Source organism: Protopterus annectens, chromosome 1.part2, assembly GCF_019279795.1.
Source record: "Protopterus annectens isolate FY-2018-M chromosome 1.part2, PAN1.0, whole genome shotgun sequence".
Classification (NCBI taxonomy): domain Eukaryota; kingdom Metazoa; phylum Chordata; order Ceratodontiformes; family Protopteridae; genus Protopterus; species Protopterus annectens.
The window spans coordinates 957,816,216-957,838,765 of record NC_056727.1 but is presented as its reverse complement, the minus strand read 5'-3'; the positions used below and the strand labels follow the sequence as shown (position 1 = coordinate 957,838,765).

At 40.9% G+C, this 22,550-nt stretch overlaps 1 protein-coding gene across 2 annotated transcripts in view; it reads left to right on the top strand.

Moving 5' to 3' along the window:
* LOC122792187 (polyadenylate-binding protein 4-like) overlaps positions 1-22,550 on the top strand; it is a 1,135,653-nt gene that overhangs the window by 333,607 nt on the left and 779,496 nt on the right. For both annotated transcript variants that reach the window (XM_044059911.1, XM_044059912.1), the window contains exons 3-4: positions 17,462-17,577; positions 18,384-18,523. In XM_044059911.1, coding sequence (XP_043915846.1) covers positions 17,462-17,577; positions 18,384-18,523 — 256 coding nt within the window. The remainder of the gene's footprint in view (positions 1-17,461; positions 17,578-18,383; positions 18,524-22,550) is intronic.

The window sequence follows — 22,550 nt, the reverse complement described above, 5'->3', positions numbered from 1 at the left end:
GTATCCTCCTTATTCTGATTCTGATGTGGATGATTCCACTCCTACAGCTTCTCCTCCTGAGGATTTCTCATTTTCAGAGACTCTGCATTCCATGAGGGAGCACTTTAAATGGGAAGGCCAAGATTACTCTGATTCCAGGAAAAGGCTTAGGGAATTCTTGTTTTACCCCAGCATAGGCCCTTAGCTATACCTCCTGTGTTGAATGTGGTGGAAGATGTTTTTGCAGAGGCTTCCTGAACCCTGATTCTTTGCCTCCTGCTCCTGTTAAACCTGATAGGTACTATAGGGTGCCTGAAGCTCATAAGTATCTTTTAAGAGTCCTAGGGCAGACCCGAAACTGTTTCTCAGGGACCTAAAGGTGTTAAGGCCTCTGTTGTTAAAAACCCTGTTCCCACTGATAAAGAGGCAAGGGCTTTGGATAGATGGGGAAAGAAAGTGTATACTTCTTCCACTTTAGCCATGAGGGCGTTGAATTGTCAGTTTCACATGCTAAAATATCAAAATTATCTCCTTTCACAATTGAAATCTAAGGTGGATGCTTTGGCGGAAGGTATTGAGTGTAAAGAGTTGCTGGATTTAGTTCATGTGTCTGAACAAGTGGGTAAGCATTCTTTGCAATGTGGTTTTGATGCTGTACAGGCCTACTCGAGGGTGGCTGCCACTAGTTCTGTTCTTCGCAGGCATGCCTGGTTGAGGGATCAGAATTTAGCTGAGCATGTTAAGACAAGGATTTTGGATGCTCCTTTACAGTCTGATGTGTTGTTTGGTTCGCCTGTGGAAGCAGTTTTAAAGAAAATGGAGGACAAAGCTAAGTCTATGCAAACTGTTAAAGATTTTTGCAGGTGCAGCCACCAAGTTTAGTAGAAATTGGCCTACTAAGGGATGGACATATCCTGCTTATGATTCCCAGTCTAGGGGTAGGTCTAGACGTGGTAGGGGCAGAGCTCAAGGTTCTTTTAGGCCTAGAACAGGAGTTCACCTTCTCAGACTTCTGGTGAGGGCAGGGGTCAGTCCTTTCGTAAACAGACCCAATGACCTGCCTTTTCAGCTGCCAGTAGATTCTCGTCTGGCAGCTCCTTTGGGAGGAAGACTGTCTCTTTTCAAAGAAAATTGGGATTTAATTACTCAAGACAGATGGGTGTTGGATATCATTCACCACGGTTACAGGTTTTATTTCCATACATTGCTCCCTTTCAAAGGCATGCCAGACGTTCCTCCTCCACAAAGGAAAGAGGCTCACAAGCAAATTTCTCTGCTACTCCAAATAGGGGCCATTCAGCCAGTCCCTGTATCAGAAAGGGGCCTAGGATTTTATTCTCGCCTGTTCCTAGTACCAAAGAAGGGGAACACGTGGAGACCAATTTTGGATTTATCTATCCTCAACACTTATCTGGACATTCCCAAGTTCAAGATGTTGACGTTACAACAGCTTTTACCTCTGCTGGGCAAAGATCACTGGATGGTAACTTTAGATCTCAAGGAAGCTTACCTTCATGTGCCTATAAGACTAAGTTGCAGGAAGTATCTGCGTTTTCGAGCTGGAAATTCTCATTATCAGTTCTCTGCATTGCCCTTTGGCTTATCTACTGCCCAGAGTATTCACAAAGGTTCTGGCTCCAGTGATAGCTTACTTCAGGCTAAAAGGAATTCAAATCTATCCTTACTTGGACGACTGCCTAATTCTGGCTCAAGAAAAGGAAGACCTTCTACAGCATCTGGAATATGTTATAGCAGTGCTAAGATGCCTAGGGTATTCTGTGAACGAAATAAAGTCCAGTCTAGTACCCTCTCAAGACATGTGCTTTCTGGGTGTGAGACTGAATACAGCAGCCCAGATGGCCATTTTAACCCCGGACAAACAAAAGAGTCTATCACTTTACTTCCATCAACTATCTCATCAGTCCGTGCTGACTGCAAGGACAGTCCTTCAAGCATTAGGGTTCATGGCATCTTGTATTCTGGTGCTTCCCAATGCCAAACTGCATATGAGGAAGCTGCAATGGTATCTCAAAAATGTATGGACACAGCACTGCCAGGATTTGGGCACTGTCATTCAAATAATACCTTGCCTTCAAAAAGAATTTTTGTGGTGGGCTCAGGAATGTCACCTAAACAAGGGACTCTCTGTGACCCGCCAGAGGCGAGTCAGATTTTAACGACAGATGCCTCGGACATTGCTTGGGGAGCTCATCTAAATGGAAAGTGGATACAAGACAAGTGGCCTGCCAGACTACAGCATCTACATATCAACATGAAGGAGATGTTAGCAGTCCAGTTTGCATTAATGGCTTTCAAGGAGTTACTTCTTCCAGGGCAGGTGTTGATTCTAACAGACAACACAACTGTCATGTGGTACATCAACAAACAAGGGGAACACATTCTTATCCTCTATGCAGGCAAGCAATGATTTTATGGGAGACTGCGCTCAGCTTGCAACTAACTCTTCAGGCAAGGTTTCTGCCGGAGCACAGAACTCCTTAGCAGATGTGTTAAGCAGACAAATCATGGATCCCCACGAGTGGAAACTGGATCTTCATGTATTTCAGAAATTGACAGTGTCATGGGGAACTCCAGACATAGATCTGTTCGCTTCTCCACTAAACCACCAGCTGCCAAAGTTTTGCACAAAGGGGTTTCATCACACAGCTTGGAAAGTGGATGCTCTGTCTTTCAGTTGGAAAAATCTTCATGTGTATGCCTTTCCACCTCTGCCTCTTCTTCCAAAGGTGCTCTTAAAGGTCAGACAAGACAAGCCAAGGATGATTTTAATAGCTCCAGATTGGCCTCGCAACACTGGTACCCACTACTAAGGAGTCTGGTAAGGAAGCCTCCATGGCCTTTACCTTTGATTCCACATCTGTTATCTCAGAAGGACGGTCATCTGCTCAATGTCAAGCTTCACTCTCTTCATCTCACAGCCTGGCATATTCTGTGTTGAAACACAGCAGGTCTCAACTTCCTCAACAAGTTTTAAATGTGATTATGGAAGCTAGAAGACCTAGTACAAGGAAAGTGTACGCAGAAAAATGGAAGAGATTTTTATTTTGGAGTACAGCAAAGAATTTGGAGATTTCTGAGCCTAATTTGAGTGTGGCTCTTCAATATCTTACTGAGTTATTGGACAAAGGTTTGTCCTTCTCTTCCATTAAGATTCATGCTGCAGCAATTTCAGCTCACTATGATTGTGACCCACCATTGTTTTCGCATCCTTTGTTCAAGCAGTTTCTTAGAGGGGCAAAGAATATAAGACCCCGTGAGCTCCTACTCCTGCTTGGGATCTCAATTTTGTGTTGGAAAAACTTACTCTACAACCTTTTGAGCCTGCGGCTACTGCTGAATTGAAATACTTGTCATGGAAGACTGCTTTTCTGTTGGCTATTACTTCTGCAAGAAGGGTGTCTGAGTTGCAGGCCCTTATGGCAGTAGAGCCCTTTTTGATTTTCCATAAGGATAGGGTATCATTACGTACTAATCCTTCCTTTATGCCTAAGGTGGTTTCTAGTGTGGCTTTAAACCAAACTATTCATTTGCCTACTTTTTATGCAGACCCCCAAAATAAAGGGGAAAAGATTTTGCACACTTTAGTTGTACACAGGCAATTGCGTTATTATTTAAGCAGGACTAAGGATTTTAGGCAGTCTCAGCAGTTGTTTGTTTCTTTTGCTTTGAGTTCGCAGGGCAAGCCTGTGTCAAAACAAACTATTTCTAGGTGGATTGGGTTTTGCATTGCATTTTGTTATTCCCATCATGGCAAGGAGATTCCAGCTGGGATTAGGCCTCATTCCACTAGGGCTACTGCCACTTCAACAGCATTTCTAAGGGGGGTGGCAACTAAGGATATTTTGGAGGCAGCTACTTGGAGTTCAGTGCATACTTTCTCTAAGCATTATCACCTTCCTCTCTACTCTAAGTCTAGGGCTGGTTTTGCCACAGCTATTTTGCAAGGCATGTTGTCAGCTCCTGCTTCTTTATGATTTGCCAGCCTCCCTTACCTCTGCTTTGGGATTCTACCCAATAGTTAGGACTGCAGCAATGTGGAATGAAGAACATAGTACAGTTTTGTACCTACCATAAATGTAGATGTTCGAGGATCCACATTGCTGCAGTCCAATTACCCTCCCTCCTTCCCTCTGTGTTTAGGGGTGGTTGTGTAGGTGAGGTTATATGCTGATAATTTTGTATATATTGTACATATTTTTGGTGCAGGTATATTGGGCCTTGTCTTTTTAGGGTCTTCTGACATCTGGGGCAAGAAAAGACTGAGGATATGACGTCGGTCATGCGCATTAGTACCCTGACGTACTGACGTCAGTCTAATGCGCCCTGACCGACGTCAGCCATATACTTTGGTATTCGGGCCGACTGGACAGCGGACTACCCAATAGTTAGGACTGCAGCAATGTGGATCCTCGAACATCTACATTTATGGTAGGTACAAAACTGTACTTTTTCTTACACACTGCTTCCCTCTGGATCATTTCTGCTCTTTTTAATTTTTGCCAACCCTGTACAAAACTACACCGATCCATCTCTGTCAACTTTGGTAATACCTTTGCTTTTCTGTCAGGTAGTTTGAAGAGAAAAATAATTTATAATTGTTTAAAGTTGACAAAGGTCTAGCAGACTCTGAGTGGTCTTTACCATTTTGTGTAATGCAGCCACCACAGCTTGCTTCTGTGATGATTTTGGTACTCCTCCATCCCTTTGTTTAAAATATTGTTAAAACTTTCTAAAACTTTGCAAATCTTTTATCACTTTCTTCACTCCTCACTTCTACATTTCAGGAACAGATAGTATTCCCATTGAAGTATTCCCTATTGATTGATTACACATTATTTTATCTCCTCTCTTGTTTGGGGTATTAATTGTTCAGCCTCTTCCTTTAACTTTGACATAATTAAGTTTTCCAGAAATATTTGCATGTGCGCATGTGTGCCTTTTCTTGTTTTTCCCCATCCAGCTGCTTTATACAGATCTTCATAAAATTTCTGGTAGAACCTCTGGTAATTTTTCTTGTTGTTGGATGCCGTTTGCCTACAATTTTTGTACTTCCTGTTGCCCAAGTCATTGTTCTAAAGTATCTCTGCTTTAGTGTTATCAAAAATAGTTAACTGCAGCCTTTTTGAAGCCCCTCCTGTTTCCCAAATATTCCATTTTAGCCATCTGCAGTTGAGCCTTTTTTTGTTCTGTGAGCTTCCACTTCTGCAATACTTTAGCTGCTGTCAGTCTTTCTAAATAATTCCTATTACTTATTTCCATTTCTTTTTCATTTCTACCATGCCTTTAAACATCATTTTCATTTTATCCCACTCACTCGCTATCTGAAAAAAAATTCTATCTTCTCTAATTACACACTGATCATATCCACTACCCATTCCTTAAATTCCTCTCTCTTTAACAGATAAATTGGAAAATACCAGTGTCTCATTTTTACTTCATTACTCTGCATCTTTATCTTAGATGTTCTTCATCTCACATTGCTGCAGTCCTCACACTTGGGTAGTCCGCTGTCCTCTGTCGGCCCGAATATCAAAGTATAAGGCTGACGTCGGTCAAGGCGCATTTGACTGACATCAGGACGTCAGGGTACAAATGCGCATGACCGACGTCATATCCTCAGTCTTTTTTGCCGCATGGTCCGATGCAGAAGCAGCGTTGCAAGTGCCGGTTGGCGTTCTGAAATTGTTCGATTTCGGAGTTTCAGACCGAGTCAAAGTTGGCTAAGTACCCCGTTGGGGAATATTTTAGTTTTTTCTTGCCTCAGTGGTTTACCGGATGTCAGAAAAAGTGAATAATTGTATTTCTTGTGGGAAACAGATACCGCATAGAGACTATCATACTTTGTGTATTCCTTGTTTAGGGCCTGAGCACGACGTTGTTGGGTGTCGCTCTTGTGCTAGGTTCAATAAGCACACTATAAAGAGAAGGTTAGATTGTGCCAGGTTAGTCTTCGGGAAGCGGTGCAATTATAAAATGCCGTCGGATGCTCCGACGCCCGCTTCTTTGAAGAAGCGCAAGGACAAAGCAGTTAAGCCTAGGCTAGAAGAACCGTCTGTACTGGACGCCGGTTCTTTAGAGGCGTCGGTGGAGCCGGTGGTTCCACCGGAGGTTTCTTTGGGATCCCAGGGAGAGACTTTGTTATTGCAGGATGTGGCCTCTCAGGAGGCAGGGCAGGCTGATGGGGCTTCTCAGGTTACTATACTCCCCTCCCTTCCTAGGGTGGTTAGGCCCTCTCCTTCTGTTTCCAAGGCTTCTCCCAGAGGCAGGCCAGGTTTAGCTTCAGTTGGTGTCACCCCTAGTTCTTCAGGAACTGTGTCCAAGAAGCATATGCTTAAAATGGCAGAAGATTTGATTACTTTGATTAGGGGTTCTTTGCCCCCTCCTGATAAGAGACCTAGGGTGGAGCCTGAGCTAGGGAGTTTTGAGCAGGCTTCGGATGTTTCAGAGTCTTCGGCTGAAGACTTGCAGGAGTATTCCCCTTATTCTGATTCTGATGTGGATGATTCTACTCCTTCTGCTTCTCCTCCTGAGGATTTTTCTTTTTCAGAAACTCTTCATTCCATGAGGGAGCATTTTAAGTGGGAAGGTCAGGACTTCTCTGATTCCAGGAAAAGGCTTAGGGAATTTTTGTTTTACCCCAGCATAGGCCTTTGGCTATACCTCCTGTTTTGGATGTGGTGGAAGATGTTTTTACAGAGGCTTCTCTTAATCCTGATTCTTTGCCTCCTGCTCCTGTTAAACCGGATAGGTATTACAGGGTGCCTGAAGCTCATAAGTATCTTTTAAGAGTCCTAGGGCAGACCCAGAAACTGTTAGTCAGGGGCCTAAAGGTGTTAAGGCTTCTGTTGTCAAGAATCCGGTTCCTACAGATAAAGAGGCCAGGGCCTTGGATAGATGGGGAAAGAAAGTTTATACTTCCTCCACTCTAGCTATGAGGGCTTTGAATTGCCAGTTTCACATGTTGAAATACCAAAACTATCTTCTTTCTCAATTGAAGTCTAAGGTTGATGCTCTGGCGGAAGGTATTGATTGTAAAGAGTTACAAGATTTAGTACATGTTTCTGAACAGGTGGGTAAGCATTCTTTGCAATGTGGTTTTGATGCTGTACAGGCCTCGTCTAGGGTGGCTGCCACTGGGTCAGTTCTTCAGGCACGCCTGGCTGAGGGATCAGAATTTATCTGACCATGTTAAAACAAGGATTTTAGATGCTCCTTTACAATCTGATGTGTTGTTTGGTTCTCCTGTTGAGGCAGTTTTAAAGAAAATGGAAGACAAGGCTAAGTCTATGCAGACTGTTAAAGATTTTTTGCAGGTTCAGCCTCCAAAGTTTAGTAGAAATTGGCCTACTAAGGGGTGGACGTATCCTTCTTATGATTCCCAGTCTAGGGGTAGATCTAGACGTGGTAGGGGCAGAGCTCAGGGCTCTTTCAGGCCTAGAACAGGGAGTTCTCCTGCGCAGTCTTCAGGTGAGGGCAGGGGTCAGTCCTTTCGTAAACAGACCCAGTGACCTACCTTTTCAGCTGCCAGAACCTTCTCGTCTGGCAGCACCTTTGGGAGGAAGGTTGGCACTTTTCAAAGAAAATTGGAGTTTAATTACCCAAGACAGATGGGTATTGGATATCATTTACCACGGTTACAGGTTTTATTTCCATACCTTGCCTCCTTTCAAAGGCATGCCAGACGTTCTTCCTCAACAAAGAATAGAGGCTCACAAGCAAATTTCTCTGTTACTCCAAATAGGGGCCATTCAGCCGGTCCCTATGCCAGAAGTGGGCCTAGGATTTTATTCTCGCCTGTTCCTCGTACCAAAGAAAGGGAACACGTGGAGACCAATTTTGGACTTATCTATCCTCAACACTTATCTGGACATTCCCAAGTTCAAAATGTTGACGTTACAGCAGCTTTTACCTCTGCTGGGCAAAGATCATTGGATGGTAACTTTGGATCTCAAGGAGGCTTATCTTCATGTTCCTATCAGACTGAGTTGCAGGAAGTATCTGCGTTTTCGAGCTGGGACTTCTCATTATCAGTTCTCTGCATTGCCCTTTGGCTTATCTACTGCCCAGAGTGTTCACGAAGGTTCTGGCTCCAGTGATAGCTTTCCTCAGGTTAAAAGGAATACAGATCTATCCTTATTTGGATGATTGCCTGATTCTGGCTCAAGGAAGGGACGAGCTTCTTCATCATTTGGATTATGTGATAGCAGTGCTAAGATGCCTGGGGTATTCTGTGAACGAAATAAAGTCCAGTCTAGTACCCTCTCAGGACATGTGCTTTCTGGGTGTGAGACTGAATACAGCATCCCAGATGGCCTTTTGACCCCGGACAAACAAAAGAATCTTTCCCTTTACTTTCATCAGTTGTCTCATCAGTCCAGGCTGACTGCAAGGACAGTCCTTCAAGCCTTGGGGTTCATGGCATCTTGTATTCTGGTGCTTCCCAATGCCAAACTGCATATGAGGAAGCTACAATGGTATCTCAAAATGTATGGACACAGCACTGCCAGGATTTGGACACTGTCATTCAAATAATACCTTGCATTCAAAAGGAATTGTTGTGGTGGGCTCAGGAATGTCACCTAAACAAGGGACTCTCTGTGACCCGGCCAGAGGCGAGTCAGATTATAACGACAGATGCCTCAGACAAAGCTTGGGGAGCTCATCTGAATGGAAAGTGGATACAAGACAAGTGGCCTGCCAGACTACAACATCTACATATCAACTTGAAAGAGATGTTAGCAGTCCAGTTTGCATTAATAGCTTTCAAGGATTTACTTCTTCCAGGGCAGGTGTTGATTCTAACAGACAACACAACTGTCATGTGGTACATCAACAAGCAAGGCGGAACACATTCTTATCCTCTATGCAGGCAAGCAATGATTTTGTGGGAGACTGCTCTCAGTTTACAGCTAAATCTTCAGGCAAGGTTTCTGCCGGGAGCACAGAACTCCTTAGCAGATGTGTTGAGCAGACAAATTATGGATCCCCACGAGTGGAAATTGGATCCTCATGTATTTCAGAAATTGACAGTGTCATGGGGAACTCCAGACATAGATCTGTTCGCTTCTCCACTAAACCACCAGCTGCCAAAGTTTTGCACAAAAGGTTTCATCCCACAGCTTGGAAAGTGGATGCTCTTTCCTTCAATTGGAGCAATCTTCATGTGTATGCCTTTCCGCCTCTGCCTCTCCTCCCAAAGGTACTACTAAAGGCCAGACAAGACAAGCCAAGGATGATTTTGATAGCTCCAGATTGGCCTCGACAGCATTGGTACCCATTACTGAGAAGCCTGGTACGGAAGCCTCCATGGCCTTTGCCTTCGATTCCACACCTGTTGTCTCAGGAGGACAGTCATTTGCTCAATGTCAAGCTTCATTCTCTGCACCTAACAGCCTGGCATATTCTGTTTTGAACCATAGTGGGCCTCCACTTCCACAGCAAGTTTTGAATGTTATTTTGGAAGCTAGAAGGCCTAGTACGAGGAAAGTGTACGCGGATAAATGGAAGAGATTTTTATTTTGGAGTGCAGCAAAGGATTTTGATGTTTCTGAGCCCAATTTAAGTGTGGCTCTTCAATATCTTACTGAGTTACTGGACAAAGGTTTGTCCTTCTCTTCTATTAAGGTTCATGCTGCAGCAATTTCGGCTCACTATGATTGTGACCCACCATTGTTTTCTCATCCTTTGTTCAAGCAATTTCTTAGAGGGGCAAAGAATATACGACCCCCACGAAGAGCTCCTACTCCTGCTTGGGATCTCAATTTTGTGTTGGAGAAACTCACTCTACAACCTTTTGAGCCTGCAGCTACTGCTGAATTAAAGTTTTATCATGGAAGACTGCTTTTTGTTGGCTATTACCTCTGCAAGAAGGGTTTCTGAGTTGCAGGCCCTTATGGCGGTTGAGCCTTTCTTAATTTTCCATAAGGATAGGGTATCTTTACGTACTAATCCTTCCTTTATGCCTAAAGTGGTTTCTAGTGTGGCTTTAAACCAAACTATTCATTTGCCTACTTTTTATGCAAATCCCCAAAATAAAGGGGAAAAGATTTTGCACACTTTAGATGTACACAGGCAGTTGCGATATTATTTGGACAGAACTAAAGGGTTCAGGCAGTCTCAGCAGTTATTTGTTTCTTTTGCTTTGAGTTCTCAGGGCAAGCCTGTGTCAAAACAAACTATTTCTAAGTGGATTGGGTTTTGCATTGCTTTCTGTTATTCCCATCATGGCAAGGAGATTCCAGCTGGGATTAGGCCTCATTCCACTAGGGCTACTGCCACTTCAACAGCTTTTTGAGGGGTGGCAACTAAGGATATTTTGGAGGCAGCTACTTGGAGTTCAGTGCATACTTTCTCTAGGCATTATCACCTACCACTTTACTCTAAATCCAGGGCTGGTTTTGCCACTGCTGTTTTGCAGGGCATTTTGGCAGCTCCTGCTTCATTATAGTTTGGCCATCCTCCCTTACCTCTGCTTTGGGATTCTACCCAAGTGTAAGGACTGCAGCAATGTGAGATGAAGAACATAGTACAGTTTTGTACCTACCATAAATGTAGATGTTCGAAGATCCACATTGCTGCAGTCCAATTTACCCTCCCTCCTTCCCCTCTGTAGCTAGAGGCGGTTGTGTTGGTTGGGTTGTCAATATGAGGTATATTGTATATATTGTACATATTTGTAGTGCTAGGATGGTTGGTTGTTTGTTTGTTGTCTTTTGGTTTTGACCTTTATTTTTAGGGTCTTCTGACATCTGGGGCAAGAAAAGACTGAGGATATGACGTCGGTCATGCGCATTTGTACCCTGACGTCCTGATGTCAGTCAAATGCGCCTTGACCGACGTCAGCCTTATACTTTGATATTCGGGCCGACCGAGGACAGCGGACTACCCAAGTGTAAGGACTGCAGCAATGTGGATCTTCGAACATCTACATTTATGGTAGGTACAAAACTGTACTTTTTTATTGGTGTATGATGTGATGCAGATATAAGATATGTCTTCATGTGAAGTACAATTTTTGTCCAGTCTTGCTCAGTTAGTCTATTTTGGGAAATATATATTTAGCATTTGTTTACCAGGAAAGTCCGACTGGGACAGAGCCCATTTTCAGCGGAGGCCAGGGGAGAAGCGCTCCAGTCGCATGCCTTTGGAATATGTAGATTCTTTTGGAGTTCTTGCTACTGAATTTGCATTTTCTATACCAGGTATTTTAATGTCTTTGGAAATCTACCCTCTTTCGTTGTATTTTTTAGGTTTCTCTGATGCATCTTTACTGTTGCAGATCAGATTCTAGGCCTAACATACAAATAACATTCCTTGCTGATAGCTTATTTCTCCCAAAATTCTCCTAAGCTCCACAGTAGCGGTTTTAGGTGGAATGTAAATACATGGCAGTATCATCTTACTCTCCTATCAGTAACACATTACTTTCTACCATTGTTATCTTTTCCCCTCTCTTCTGTCAACTATTAGATCCTCTTTGCAACCATTATTATTACTTCCCCTTCTTTTGTCCTTATACTCTGCTGAATGTTCATCCTGAAATCCTTTTTTTGTCAAATTCCCATGTTCATTTCTATCCAAATGCATCTCCTGTAACATTGCCATTTGTGCCATACTATCAATATAATGTAGTACACTCTGCTTTTTTTCTGTACCTGTAAGGCTGTTTACGTTCTATGTTAGTATTGACAAAGCAATCATTTTGATAAAAAGTTATTTGCACGTATTATATGTGACAGTCATACATCCTTACAGTAATGATTGCCAGGCTGACCTTGTATGTGGTTGGTGCTTCTTATCTCTATTCAAGCCCATGTCACATTTTCCCAGAATTTTTGTTTTAATAAAAACACTCAGACAAAAACTAAATACATTTTCAGACCCTGAAACTCATTTTAACTCACACCAGTCTCAAAAATATGCTTTCCAAAAAGAAAGTTCTTTCTCCAAATAGAAGCAGTTGCCCCAAATCTACAGTTGCAGCTATTGACATTTCCTATTCTAAATGCAGTGTTAACAGAGTTAAAGCTCACACTAGAGTGCGTTCTCACACACAATACAATCTGTTCTCATCTCTAGTCCCCTACCAGATATGAAAGGCAACTTTGCTTGCTTTCAGCAAACTTTTTTATTCTTAAGAAAAATCGAGCAGGCTACCCTTAAACTAAATTTTACACTTATATTTAATGTATTAAAGTATTAAGGCTGCTGGGGAAGCAGCTGTTTGTATAGGTATTCACTTATCACATGTTCAGACTTCATTTGTTTTCACTAGTCTACTTGCCAGTTTCCCTTTAAAAGTTATGTGTACTGTACCTTGTACATTTCACATGGAACACACTGTTCAGTGCTTTGATCATGAATTACTTGCATCTGCAAGCTCCCTTGTCTCCAACCAAAATCATTTGCTATTGAAAAAATTAAAAAGCTAAGTAGTACTGCAAATGCAAGAAGGGGCCTCCCTTTTAGATTTCACTCAGAACAGACTTGGTCTCACCTGTCATGATTAATTGCTTGTATCTGTTTGCTCCTTATCTCCAGGTAAAGGCAGGTGCTAATGGAAAAATAGCCAATAACTTTGCAGACACAAATTGCCATGCCTTTCATCATTTTCTCTCTTTTTTCAAGCCTATTTGCCTAAAGAAAATTGCAAGTCCTCCACATCTATAAAAAACAGGTTAATTCATCATCTTTCTACCTACAATGTGATCAGTTCGCTTTTACATCCCCATCAACTTCCTGAAATCACAATATTTTATTAACTTTAACTTGCTTATTTCCAAGTTTTCTTATCTTGTTACAGTGCAATGCCTGGATACATTACAGTTAAGAAAAAAGTACTTTAATATCAGTGGCATGTAGATTAGTCACTGATAAAACTCACCCATTTTACATTTATAATCCTTCTGCATGCTATGCAGAACTACTGAAGAATATGATACTTAATTTATATTATGAATTTTTAATATAAATTTTAATGAGCAAAAATCTTTTACGTGTCTTTCATTTTCTCATTACCTTCTGTAAAGATTTAATGACGTAAATTGGGAATTATGCTTCAGACTTCTTCCACCAGTATAAAAAAGTCATCATGCTTCCTGTCCTTTGCAACCACTTCTTGCAGAACCACAGTTCACATGTGTAAACTCTGCACCAAGTGAGATTAATGCTTTCATTTTACACCCCTTTTCACTAACTTCTCTTTAATTGCTGGTCTTAATGGATTTTGAACCCTGCATCAGCTGTCCTCTTTCCCTAAGTTCACCACACTTGCACCTTCAGACACAGTACAAGTTTATAGAGAGAAGGTTCATAGGTAAGTACTAAGCCTAATGTATTTCACTTCAAAAGTGAGAATCGGACCTTGTGCTTTGTGCATGCGAGGTAAGCACCATAACCATTATGCCACTCCCATCCCCCTTCTTCTTGGTCATCTCAGTCTCAGTACTGCTCTCTAGTTCAAGATACTCCAGGTTCTTCTCGTCAGCTCTCTTTTTTTCTTTCACTAAATCATTTTCCTTGAAAGCAATGGAAGAGGTGTTACTGGGAAAGTCTGTGGGTTTTCTTGATATCAGAAGATTAAAAAGCAGAGTCCCATTCTGCTTGCTGCATCACTGTTTGCTGGCTAAACTTTTTGTTTTTTCCTTTGTAGCTTCTTCTATATACAAAATGTCTTTGGACTTCTGGGGGTGGGATTTGAACACAGCTGGAGATAGCAACTTGAATCTCACACCTGTCTCTTGAAATCCCTTTAGTGCGAGGATAAAATCATAGGGTCATAGAAGGCTACTGGCCTTAAAGCCTTTCTAAACCTAGCCGTTCATGCCCAGAGTTTCCCAATTATCAATTCCTGTGAGCTGGAATGTCTTTGGTATATGCCTGTGCCATAGAGCATCTACAGGCCGCCACTGGATTAAGGGCCACAGGTGACAGGCCAGGGTTGAGTTTGTAGTTTCCTTTTCATTGGTCCAGATTGCATTTGAATAAACTTGGGGAAGAACCTTGTTTCACATGAATGAAGAGTCTGTCCCAGAGAAGGGATAAGCTCTGACCCACATATCTGTCCCTCCAACATGTTTTGTTCATCACAGATGAATTTTAGATCCTTAGATGTGGTAATTCTAGTGCTGTTTGTTTTATGAATGTGTAGCAGATCCATCGAGGCTGGATCAGAGAATGCCTTTAAGGTTGGGCATAAATCATCCCTCAGTAGTCTGTCTGGGTTACTTTCAACCTGAGTTCTCAAGTCCCCTTACCACTATGTCCACTCTTAGAGGACTGTTATCAAGGTTGTAATTTGCAGAGAGGTCATCTTCCCAAAGAGTGTAATATGCATTTTTTGCATTGAGTTTTAGGCCATGGTTCTGGCACCAGTTATTTGTCTAGGTCAGAACCTCCTTGAGGACATCTAAATCTTTGAGGGATTCAGTGATTGCACCCAACTTGCAGTCCTCTGCAGATTTGGTCAGCGAAAGGCCCTCTGCATTTACCTTGACTTCAGAGAAGTATATTCTAAATGAGACGTCCCAGTAATAAGCCCTGTGGGGCACCACTAGCAACTGGCCTTATGGCGGAGGTGGATTCCCCTACCATAACTTCATTTGTTCTGTCTGTGAGCCATTTGACTGTCCATCAGGTGACATAGGGGTTTATGCCTAAATTTGAGTTTGTCTATAATACCAGAGTGAAGTGTTGAGCCAAATACCTTTACCAGATGAAAGTAGGCAGCATGTACCATTTTGCCCTCGTCCATGGCTCTATTGACATCAAAAACTTTCAACAAGCTTAGTAGACATGACCTGCCTTGACGAAACAGAACTGGGATGGGTTTAGTATTTGAAGATTTGCTATGTCTTTATCAGGTCCGTGGTAATTCTTTCCATGCCTTGCATATAAAACTAGTAAAACTTACAGGTCTGTAGTTCCCCGAGTTTATTGGTGGTCGGCCTTTGTAGCGAGAGAGGACTGTTGCAGTCCTTTATTCCCTAGGGATGAAGCTTGTATGGAAGCTGTGATTGAATGCAGATTCTAGTGGGCCTGACAGGTCATGTTTCAAGCTATTTAGGAGGCATCCTGGGATATCATTAGGACCCATTGATGCATTGTTTTAGCTATGGAGGATGCATTGAGGATCTATTCTTAAATGCTGAAGGAGAAATGATAAAAGGTATTTCCTGAGGGGGAGCTAGGTGTGATGGCAGGGTGAAATAGGAGCTAAATTTATCAGCCAGCAAATTTGCTGTATCCCCTGGTTCAGTGTAGGAAGTTGCATGTACCATTAGTTCAGCACACTGCGGGTGTTCCCTTTAAGGTCATATACATAACTGAAAATGCCTTATGGTTATTCTTTGCTTGGGAGGCTGTTTTTGCCTTGAAGTTGGCATTGGTGGATTTGATTAGTCTTGATTTGCTTGTTGAGACAGATTTTTTTTTTGTCTTTTGGGCGTAGCCCTTCCTATTTTGGGGCATGAATTTTTCTTTTGATGTACAGCCCATTTATAGTCGGGGTTCACTAAGGGGTCTTGTTTTTTAGATTGTCCCAAGTAATTTGCTTCTCTTCTGTCAGGTGCACAACAAATAATTTTCCAAAAATCCTCTGTCCCCAATTTTTGATACTTTCTGTTCTACCACAGTTTTGTCACACACATCTTTCTGCTGGTATGATTACTTTACTGATGTAGGTTTTGGCTGCTTCTGATGGTCAGATTTGCAACATACACATGTGCGCCCTCAGTTAAATCATGCAATGGAATGTCAATCTGATTGCTCTTTTTTACTTTCATAAAATTATTGCAGTCTGTTTCTTCCAGTATCTCTGGTATAGCAAAAACTGGGATATTCACTACATGTTGTCTCTTCTGTGTTTTTTAAACATCTCTTCTTGAGAAGCTGCATATTCAGCCAGTCTGTCCTTCATTTCATTGTCTGCATTCTGCAGTTTTATCATTTTGTTTATTTCCATTTGTTGACCTAGGTAGAGTACCGATAGCTTTGGACCACTTTCATGCTCAGCCTGAGTGAATATCACAAAAATATAATGCAGAAAGGAAAATAAAAGTAGAGTACAAAGAAAAAAAAAAGTTTAAATATAAAGGTAGACTTTTTTGGTATTTCAGATTTGTATGATAAAAGAAAGAGGAGACAATTTCAAAGTACATATACTGATACAAGCACTAGGCTGTAGTGTGAACGTCACTGGGTTTAACAAGCATTTTGACAATATTGTTAGAAGGAATTGCATTAAGGTTTCTGAAATTAGCTAATGTTATGTCTTTTAGTAAGAGAGATAAGACCCAGTTCCATTTAGTAGTCTTTGTAAATTGATATAATTAAAGCTATTGGACACGGACTTCCCACTTAAAACAACACTTTTTTCAGCCTTTTAGCTTTATATATTTTTCCATTGTCTCACTTAAATACTTCTGAATGCATACATTTTATTTACTTTGTTAATCTAAGTTGGTTGAAAGCCATCTCCTTTATTAAAGTTGCAAATTGAACTACTGTTTTGCTGAGTAGCTGCAAGGTTCTTTTCTGCCAGAGGTTTGTTCTTATTTTCTAGTTTGATTTCCATTTATCCAAATGTTTTGTTTGCTGGCATACAGGCAATGTAGTTGTCAGTAACCAGATTTAGTCAAAATATTTTTGTTGGCGTCGTTTCTTGATTTTTCACTCATAATGCCCTCCATTAGCATTTTATTCAGATTTTACTCAGTACTTGGTCAGCCGTCCTCTTGAAAGTCTCTTAGTGAATTTATTACTTAACATTTGTCCGTAGTCTGAATGCTCAGAAGAGTCATTTCCATGACTAATGTTTGACAGATCTATTTCCTATCTGGAGTTGGCTTCCTGATGAAGTGTTATTTCCTGGAGGGTTTTTTTTTGTGTATTGCTTGGCTAACCCTTTCCATGATTGTGCAAATATGTTCTTGTTAGCTGATAGACTTCTGAGAAATCACTATTCCTACACGTAAGGGTGTGATTTCAGTAAACTGTATTTTGTGGAATAGTTTCTCACTTTCAAATCCCTGATGACTACCAACTCTCTCTACAACCCATTACTGACTTGGGTGTGTATAATTCATGATATAGATTTTTATTCAAAGGTATAGGCTATTGGATTAGCTAGCAGAGCTTGGTATTTGTTTGGGCATGAGCTTTTGATGCTGTAGTAATGACCAGGTTAACCATTTGGAAAGTTGAATTGCTTTATGATGAAATCTAGAAATAAGTTTGCCGAAACTCATCGCAAAATATTTGGATACCTCTGTTAGGTAACTTTGTCATAACAGCTGAAACTGTGCAGTGAATACACCATATGAAACCGCATAAGCATATTGTGAAAAAAGCATGGTTTCATGAGGAGCATTACCACACAGAGCCTGTTGCTGAATATTAAAGGCTCAAACTATTCAAGTTCTGCCTGCATTCTTTACTTGTCTCCATCTTGTATTGCCCACAGGTAGTGTGTGATGAAAATGGGTCCAAAGGCTATGCCTTTGTTCATTTTGAGACACAGGATGCTGCTGACAGAGCCATTGAGAAGATGAACGGCATGCTTCTGAATGACCGCAAGGTGTAAGTGGTGATTTTAGCATGTGCCTTGAAAAGTGAGCACTGGTAAATGTGGGCCCCTTTTAATTCTCAGTGCATTGTTTGGCGAGGGAGGATGTGCCCTTCTTTTACTGTCCCTTATAACAAGGTTGCTTTACTAATCCACTTAGTGCTGTGTGCTGCATTTTTCAGTGGTGGTCTGTCTTTTATATACTGCATAAAGGTTTTGGATACCATTGAGAAAATAGGATTTTTGCAACCAGCATTTACATGTGAACATTAATGGGCCTGTCATCACTACTTCTGGCCTATATGCCACTGTACTGATGCCATTCTGATGGTTGTCTACTATTGACTTTTGCTTTTGAGTGCTATAAAACCACATTCCTCTTTTCACCAGTCTGGGCGTCAGACCTTCACTGATGTGTTTTGGTGTTTGTGTGTTTTGGTTCTGGGTGATATATGGAGTTTGGTTAAATGTCAGCATGGAATTTAAAACATGTAGTCAGAACAGTGTTTTAGTTTTCCCTGTGGTTTCTGCAAAAAGATCTGGATTTCAAGATTTATATTATTTGGTGAATAGCTTTGTAATGGCATGCTTTACATCAGTGTTTTTTTTTTTGTTTAAACAAAATGAAAGAGTCTTTAAAGCAATACTTGTGTATAGTGTTAGTGTTGTCAAAGGAAGTGGAATTTTTGTGCCACATTACTAAAATCTTAACTCTGCGTTTTCAGTCAGCTAGCACAACTTTGTTGAGTTGTGTTTAGGTGGTGGCAGCTTGTGCAAACTGCAAGCTTTTATTTTAGCATATTTCTTTTATTTACTTCAGATTTGTTGGACGTTTCAAATCCCGCAAGGAAAGGGAAGCAGAACTTGGAGCTAAAGCAAAGGAATTTACCAATGTTTACATCAAGAACTTTGGAGACGACATGGATGATGAACGCCTGAAAGAGATATTCGGCAAATATGGTAAGAGAGGAAAAAAGACATTCCAGAGTTTAGTCCAATTGTAAAAGTGGTTGTCTGCACATGATTTGGAATGAACAGCTGCACTGTGAGACACTTTGACTAAATGATTTACTGTGATCCATGGATTAAGTGAAGAGGTCAGTTAAGAATGCATCTTTAGACTGCTGCACTGAATAGTTTAAGCTAGCAAAAGAGGTTTGCCAGTTAATTTGTAAATGTGACTGTTTAAGTGTCCTGACTTAACATGTACGTATGATTAACATACTGTGCTTTTTGCATATATGCCCTTTTTTGATCAGTGTGTTACCTCATTCAGTAAACTGTAAGTAATGTGTATATGACCATTATAAATTGAGTTAGCCATCTGGAACATCAGACTGCATTGCTGTGCCATAGTTAGTACCTGTCAGGGAATGCAGTAGGCTGAAGAGGGAAAAAAAACTGTAAAAATGAAAGTGGTAGGTAGAATCCATTCATAATGTTGGTGTAGACGACAACATTATAGTGCATCACTGAGCTGGAAGAATAAAAAGAGAAACAAAGAACCATATTGTTTTTCTAGGTTCATATTAAAACATTATTTAAAGGGGAAATAATGTTTCTCAGATGATAGCTACAAGTTGTTTATTACATAATAATTATGTAAGCTTAGTTTGAGAATTGTAGTCCTGGATTAATCAGCACTGAGTGCGTTTAACATTGGTGACCATAGCATTTGACTGAGTGCTTTACAGTTTTACTCTTGATTGATTTATTCATACCTCCCAACTGTCCAGAATTACTCTGTTTTTACTGAGTTTTGGGGTCCAAATAATGGGGTGCCACAATTCCCGAGTGGCACCCCTTCATTTCCGAGTTTTTCTCAGCTTTTTTTAATTTTAATTTTTTTTTCCAGTTTTTGAGCTGACGTCATCACATGCGTGATGACGTCACCGCTGTCAGGGCTTATCAGCCTGTAGGAATCGAGCTTGCTTTATGGCTGTTCAAATAGAGAGCGGGAAACATTATCTTTTGGCTGTATTTAAGTTGCTGTGTGAACATATCTGGCTGGCAGAGACATTATCTTTTGGTGCAAGCCATTAAACTGCTGAATTTTCCGGCTGGTGACATCTTTTTGTGTGAGCCGTTAAACTGCTGATGATTGAACAGAAACAGATCTCTTGCATATCAGTATCGGACTAACTGCTGTCTGCTGATTGAACAAAAACAGAGCTTGCATTACATACCATACCGGACTACATTCGGAAGGGTAGGTTCTTATTTTTTTCAGAGGGTTGTGTATGTGTCTGTCCATTAAAACTACTTTTTCTGGCTGGTGACATTATATTGAACAGAAACAGTTGTGTGTCCGTTTTTTTTTTCAGCGAACAGAAACAAAGCTGTGTGTCCGTTTTTTTCAGAGGGTTGTGTGTATTGAACAGAGCTGTGTGTCCGATAAACTAACTGCTTTTCTGGCTGGTAACATTATATTGAAAATAGAGCTATATCCATTTTTTCAGAGAACAAACAGAGCTGTGTGTCCGTTTTTTTCAGAGGGTTGTGTGTATTGAACAGAGCTGTGTGTCCGTTAAACTGCTTTTCTGGCTGGTGACATTTATATTGAAAAGAAAGAGCTGTGTCCGTTTTTTCAGAGGGTTGTGTGTATTGAATAGAAACAGAGCTGTGTGTCTGTCTGGTGACATTATATTGAACAGAAACAGAGCTTGCATAAACTGTGTATAAATGCTCCAATTGTAATATACCTGGTGGCTGGAAATACTCTGGCTCAAACCCTGTACCTTGAGTACAAGGTAAAAAGAGCCTAAAGTCCATAGCCACCACTTGTGAATTTATGCCTCATATTTTTTATCTGTTCCTTATAAAATCTGGTTTTCAGGATTTTTAATGCAAAGAAGTCACTGAAGGGTTGAATTCACTAAATTAATGACAGGCATTTGAATTTCAGACTTCATATTCAGAAAATAAATGGTAACACAAAACATCTTATTCTAGCAATTGTTTGTGGTAGTAACACATTTTATTCTAGCAACCTTCCAAAATTATACAAGCAATGTTTAAAATGTGTCCCTGGTTTTTGTCCTTCTGCCCCCCCCCCCCCCCCCGAAAAAAAAACTGAAATTGAAAATAAGTGCAAGAAGCTGTGCGCGATGCCTATGGCTTACACTACTGTAATTTATTTATATATTGTGTGGGTGTGGATGTAGACTCTTATGATGGAAATATTCTGACTTTGGTAGTTTTGTCATTATTGGTTCATGCATTTTGTTTCCTTGCCTACTGGAAAAATGTTCAAACAAATTTAAAATGCGCTCTAATAAGTGTGCTATATTGTACAATGAATATAATTTAATAAAGTCGAGAAGGTGTATCAAAGAACACATTTATGTTTTGTGTGCAAGGGGCCAATGATTTGAAAACAGCCCAAAGGTAATCTTTATCCATCACTGGCCAGATGCATTTTCTTTGGATGTGGTATGGGTTTCAATGCTGTTTCAATGAATGTGAGTTTCAAGGGCAGATAAGTTTTAATGCCAAGTCTGTTTTCATTGTGAGACAGTATTGCTTTGTTTAATTATCATATGTCTATTAATGTTTGTGAATTGTGCTATAAAATGTAAAAATGAAATACAAATCATTGTAGAAGTAAAGCAGTATGCACATGTTAGTGTTTATGGTAAATGGGGCGAAATAGCCAGGTGATGGGACATTGGAATGACTGTAGAGGGACTCTGGTATCCTATTTTGGTGGTCTGTTCTTCAGTTTGCTTTTGAAAGTTGGTATCCCACAATTCCACTGGAGTGGGTGGGGTTACATAATTATGTATGCAAATGCTATGTTAATCAGCGTACAGATTTGTACCTATTTTTCATGGGCCTTGTCCAGCTTTTTGATGTTTTCAGGTTGAGAGGTATGGATTTATTGTATTTAACTTTTGGTTACCAGGGTAGAGAACTGATTGCAGAATGATCAGTTACAGGGTCAGCCTCAAGATAGTAGCAGCAAAAATTTAACAAATACAGCCAAAAGTGGAACACAAAAGCTATTTAAACTGGTCACAAAAAAGATAGTATGTAAAAAAAATGTATATTGTATTGAGATGTACATTATATAAGTGGAAAAGTGGAATCAGATGAATAGCAAGAAAAGTTTGAGAAGCAGAATTAGCACTGGAAGTTATAGGGTGCAAGGCAGGTGTTTAGAAGACAAGCAAGAGGTGTAAGTAATGATAAAGACACGAGTCCAAAGATACAGAGGGACCTTAGAAAGATAAATGCAAGATAACAGTGAGCAAGAAGCAAGAGAATATATGTGTATTTGTTTATAGGAAGCAGACACATAAAGGTAACTGATAGAGGAGTGGTGTAAATGGGGTAATGTGCAAGGGAATTAACCTAGAGGAGTGGTGTAAATGGGGTAATGTGCAAGGGAATTAAACTAGTGCAGACTAGTGTACTCTAACTGGGGTCTGTATTAAAATCTCGAAGCGGCGTTACATCGAATGCCTCTTCAGCGACACACAGACCGAATGCAGTAAACCGTGGTCAAAACAGCGATTTCTTTCCCTGGGAAAGGAATCACTGGCACCAAGCACAAATGCACACAATTTAAAACATTAAGTGGGGCCCCCCCACCACACTCCCTAACTAAATATACCAACTCCGAGATCGTACTGCTGTGAGGTAAAGGGCAATGCTAAGGCTCAGGCCAAGCGATTTTTTTCCCCTGTGAAAAAAATCGCTGGTTTGAGCCTTCGAGCTATATTTGTCGGCAAAATGGCATTCGCTGTAATGCCGTTTCGCCAATTTAATATAGACCCCTCTAACTGATATGTCCTGCATTCTGGCATTTGCATTTGTATTGCTCAGAGGTACTATGAGTTGGGGTCTGAACTTGGTGTAGTTGGTGTGTTCGAAGAGGTGGTGAGGAAGGGATTGGTACAGTTTTTGCAGCTAGTACAGAAAAGTAAAGTTTAGTAGATTAGGTTTGGAGAGCAGGCTGAGGTGTTAGTGATATGTTTCATTGCAG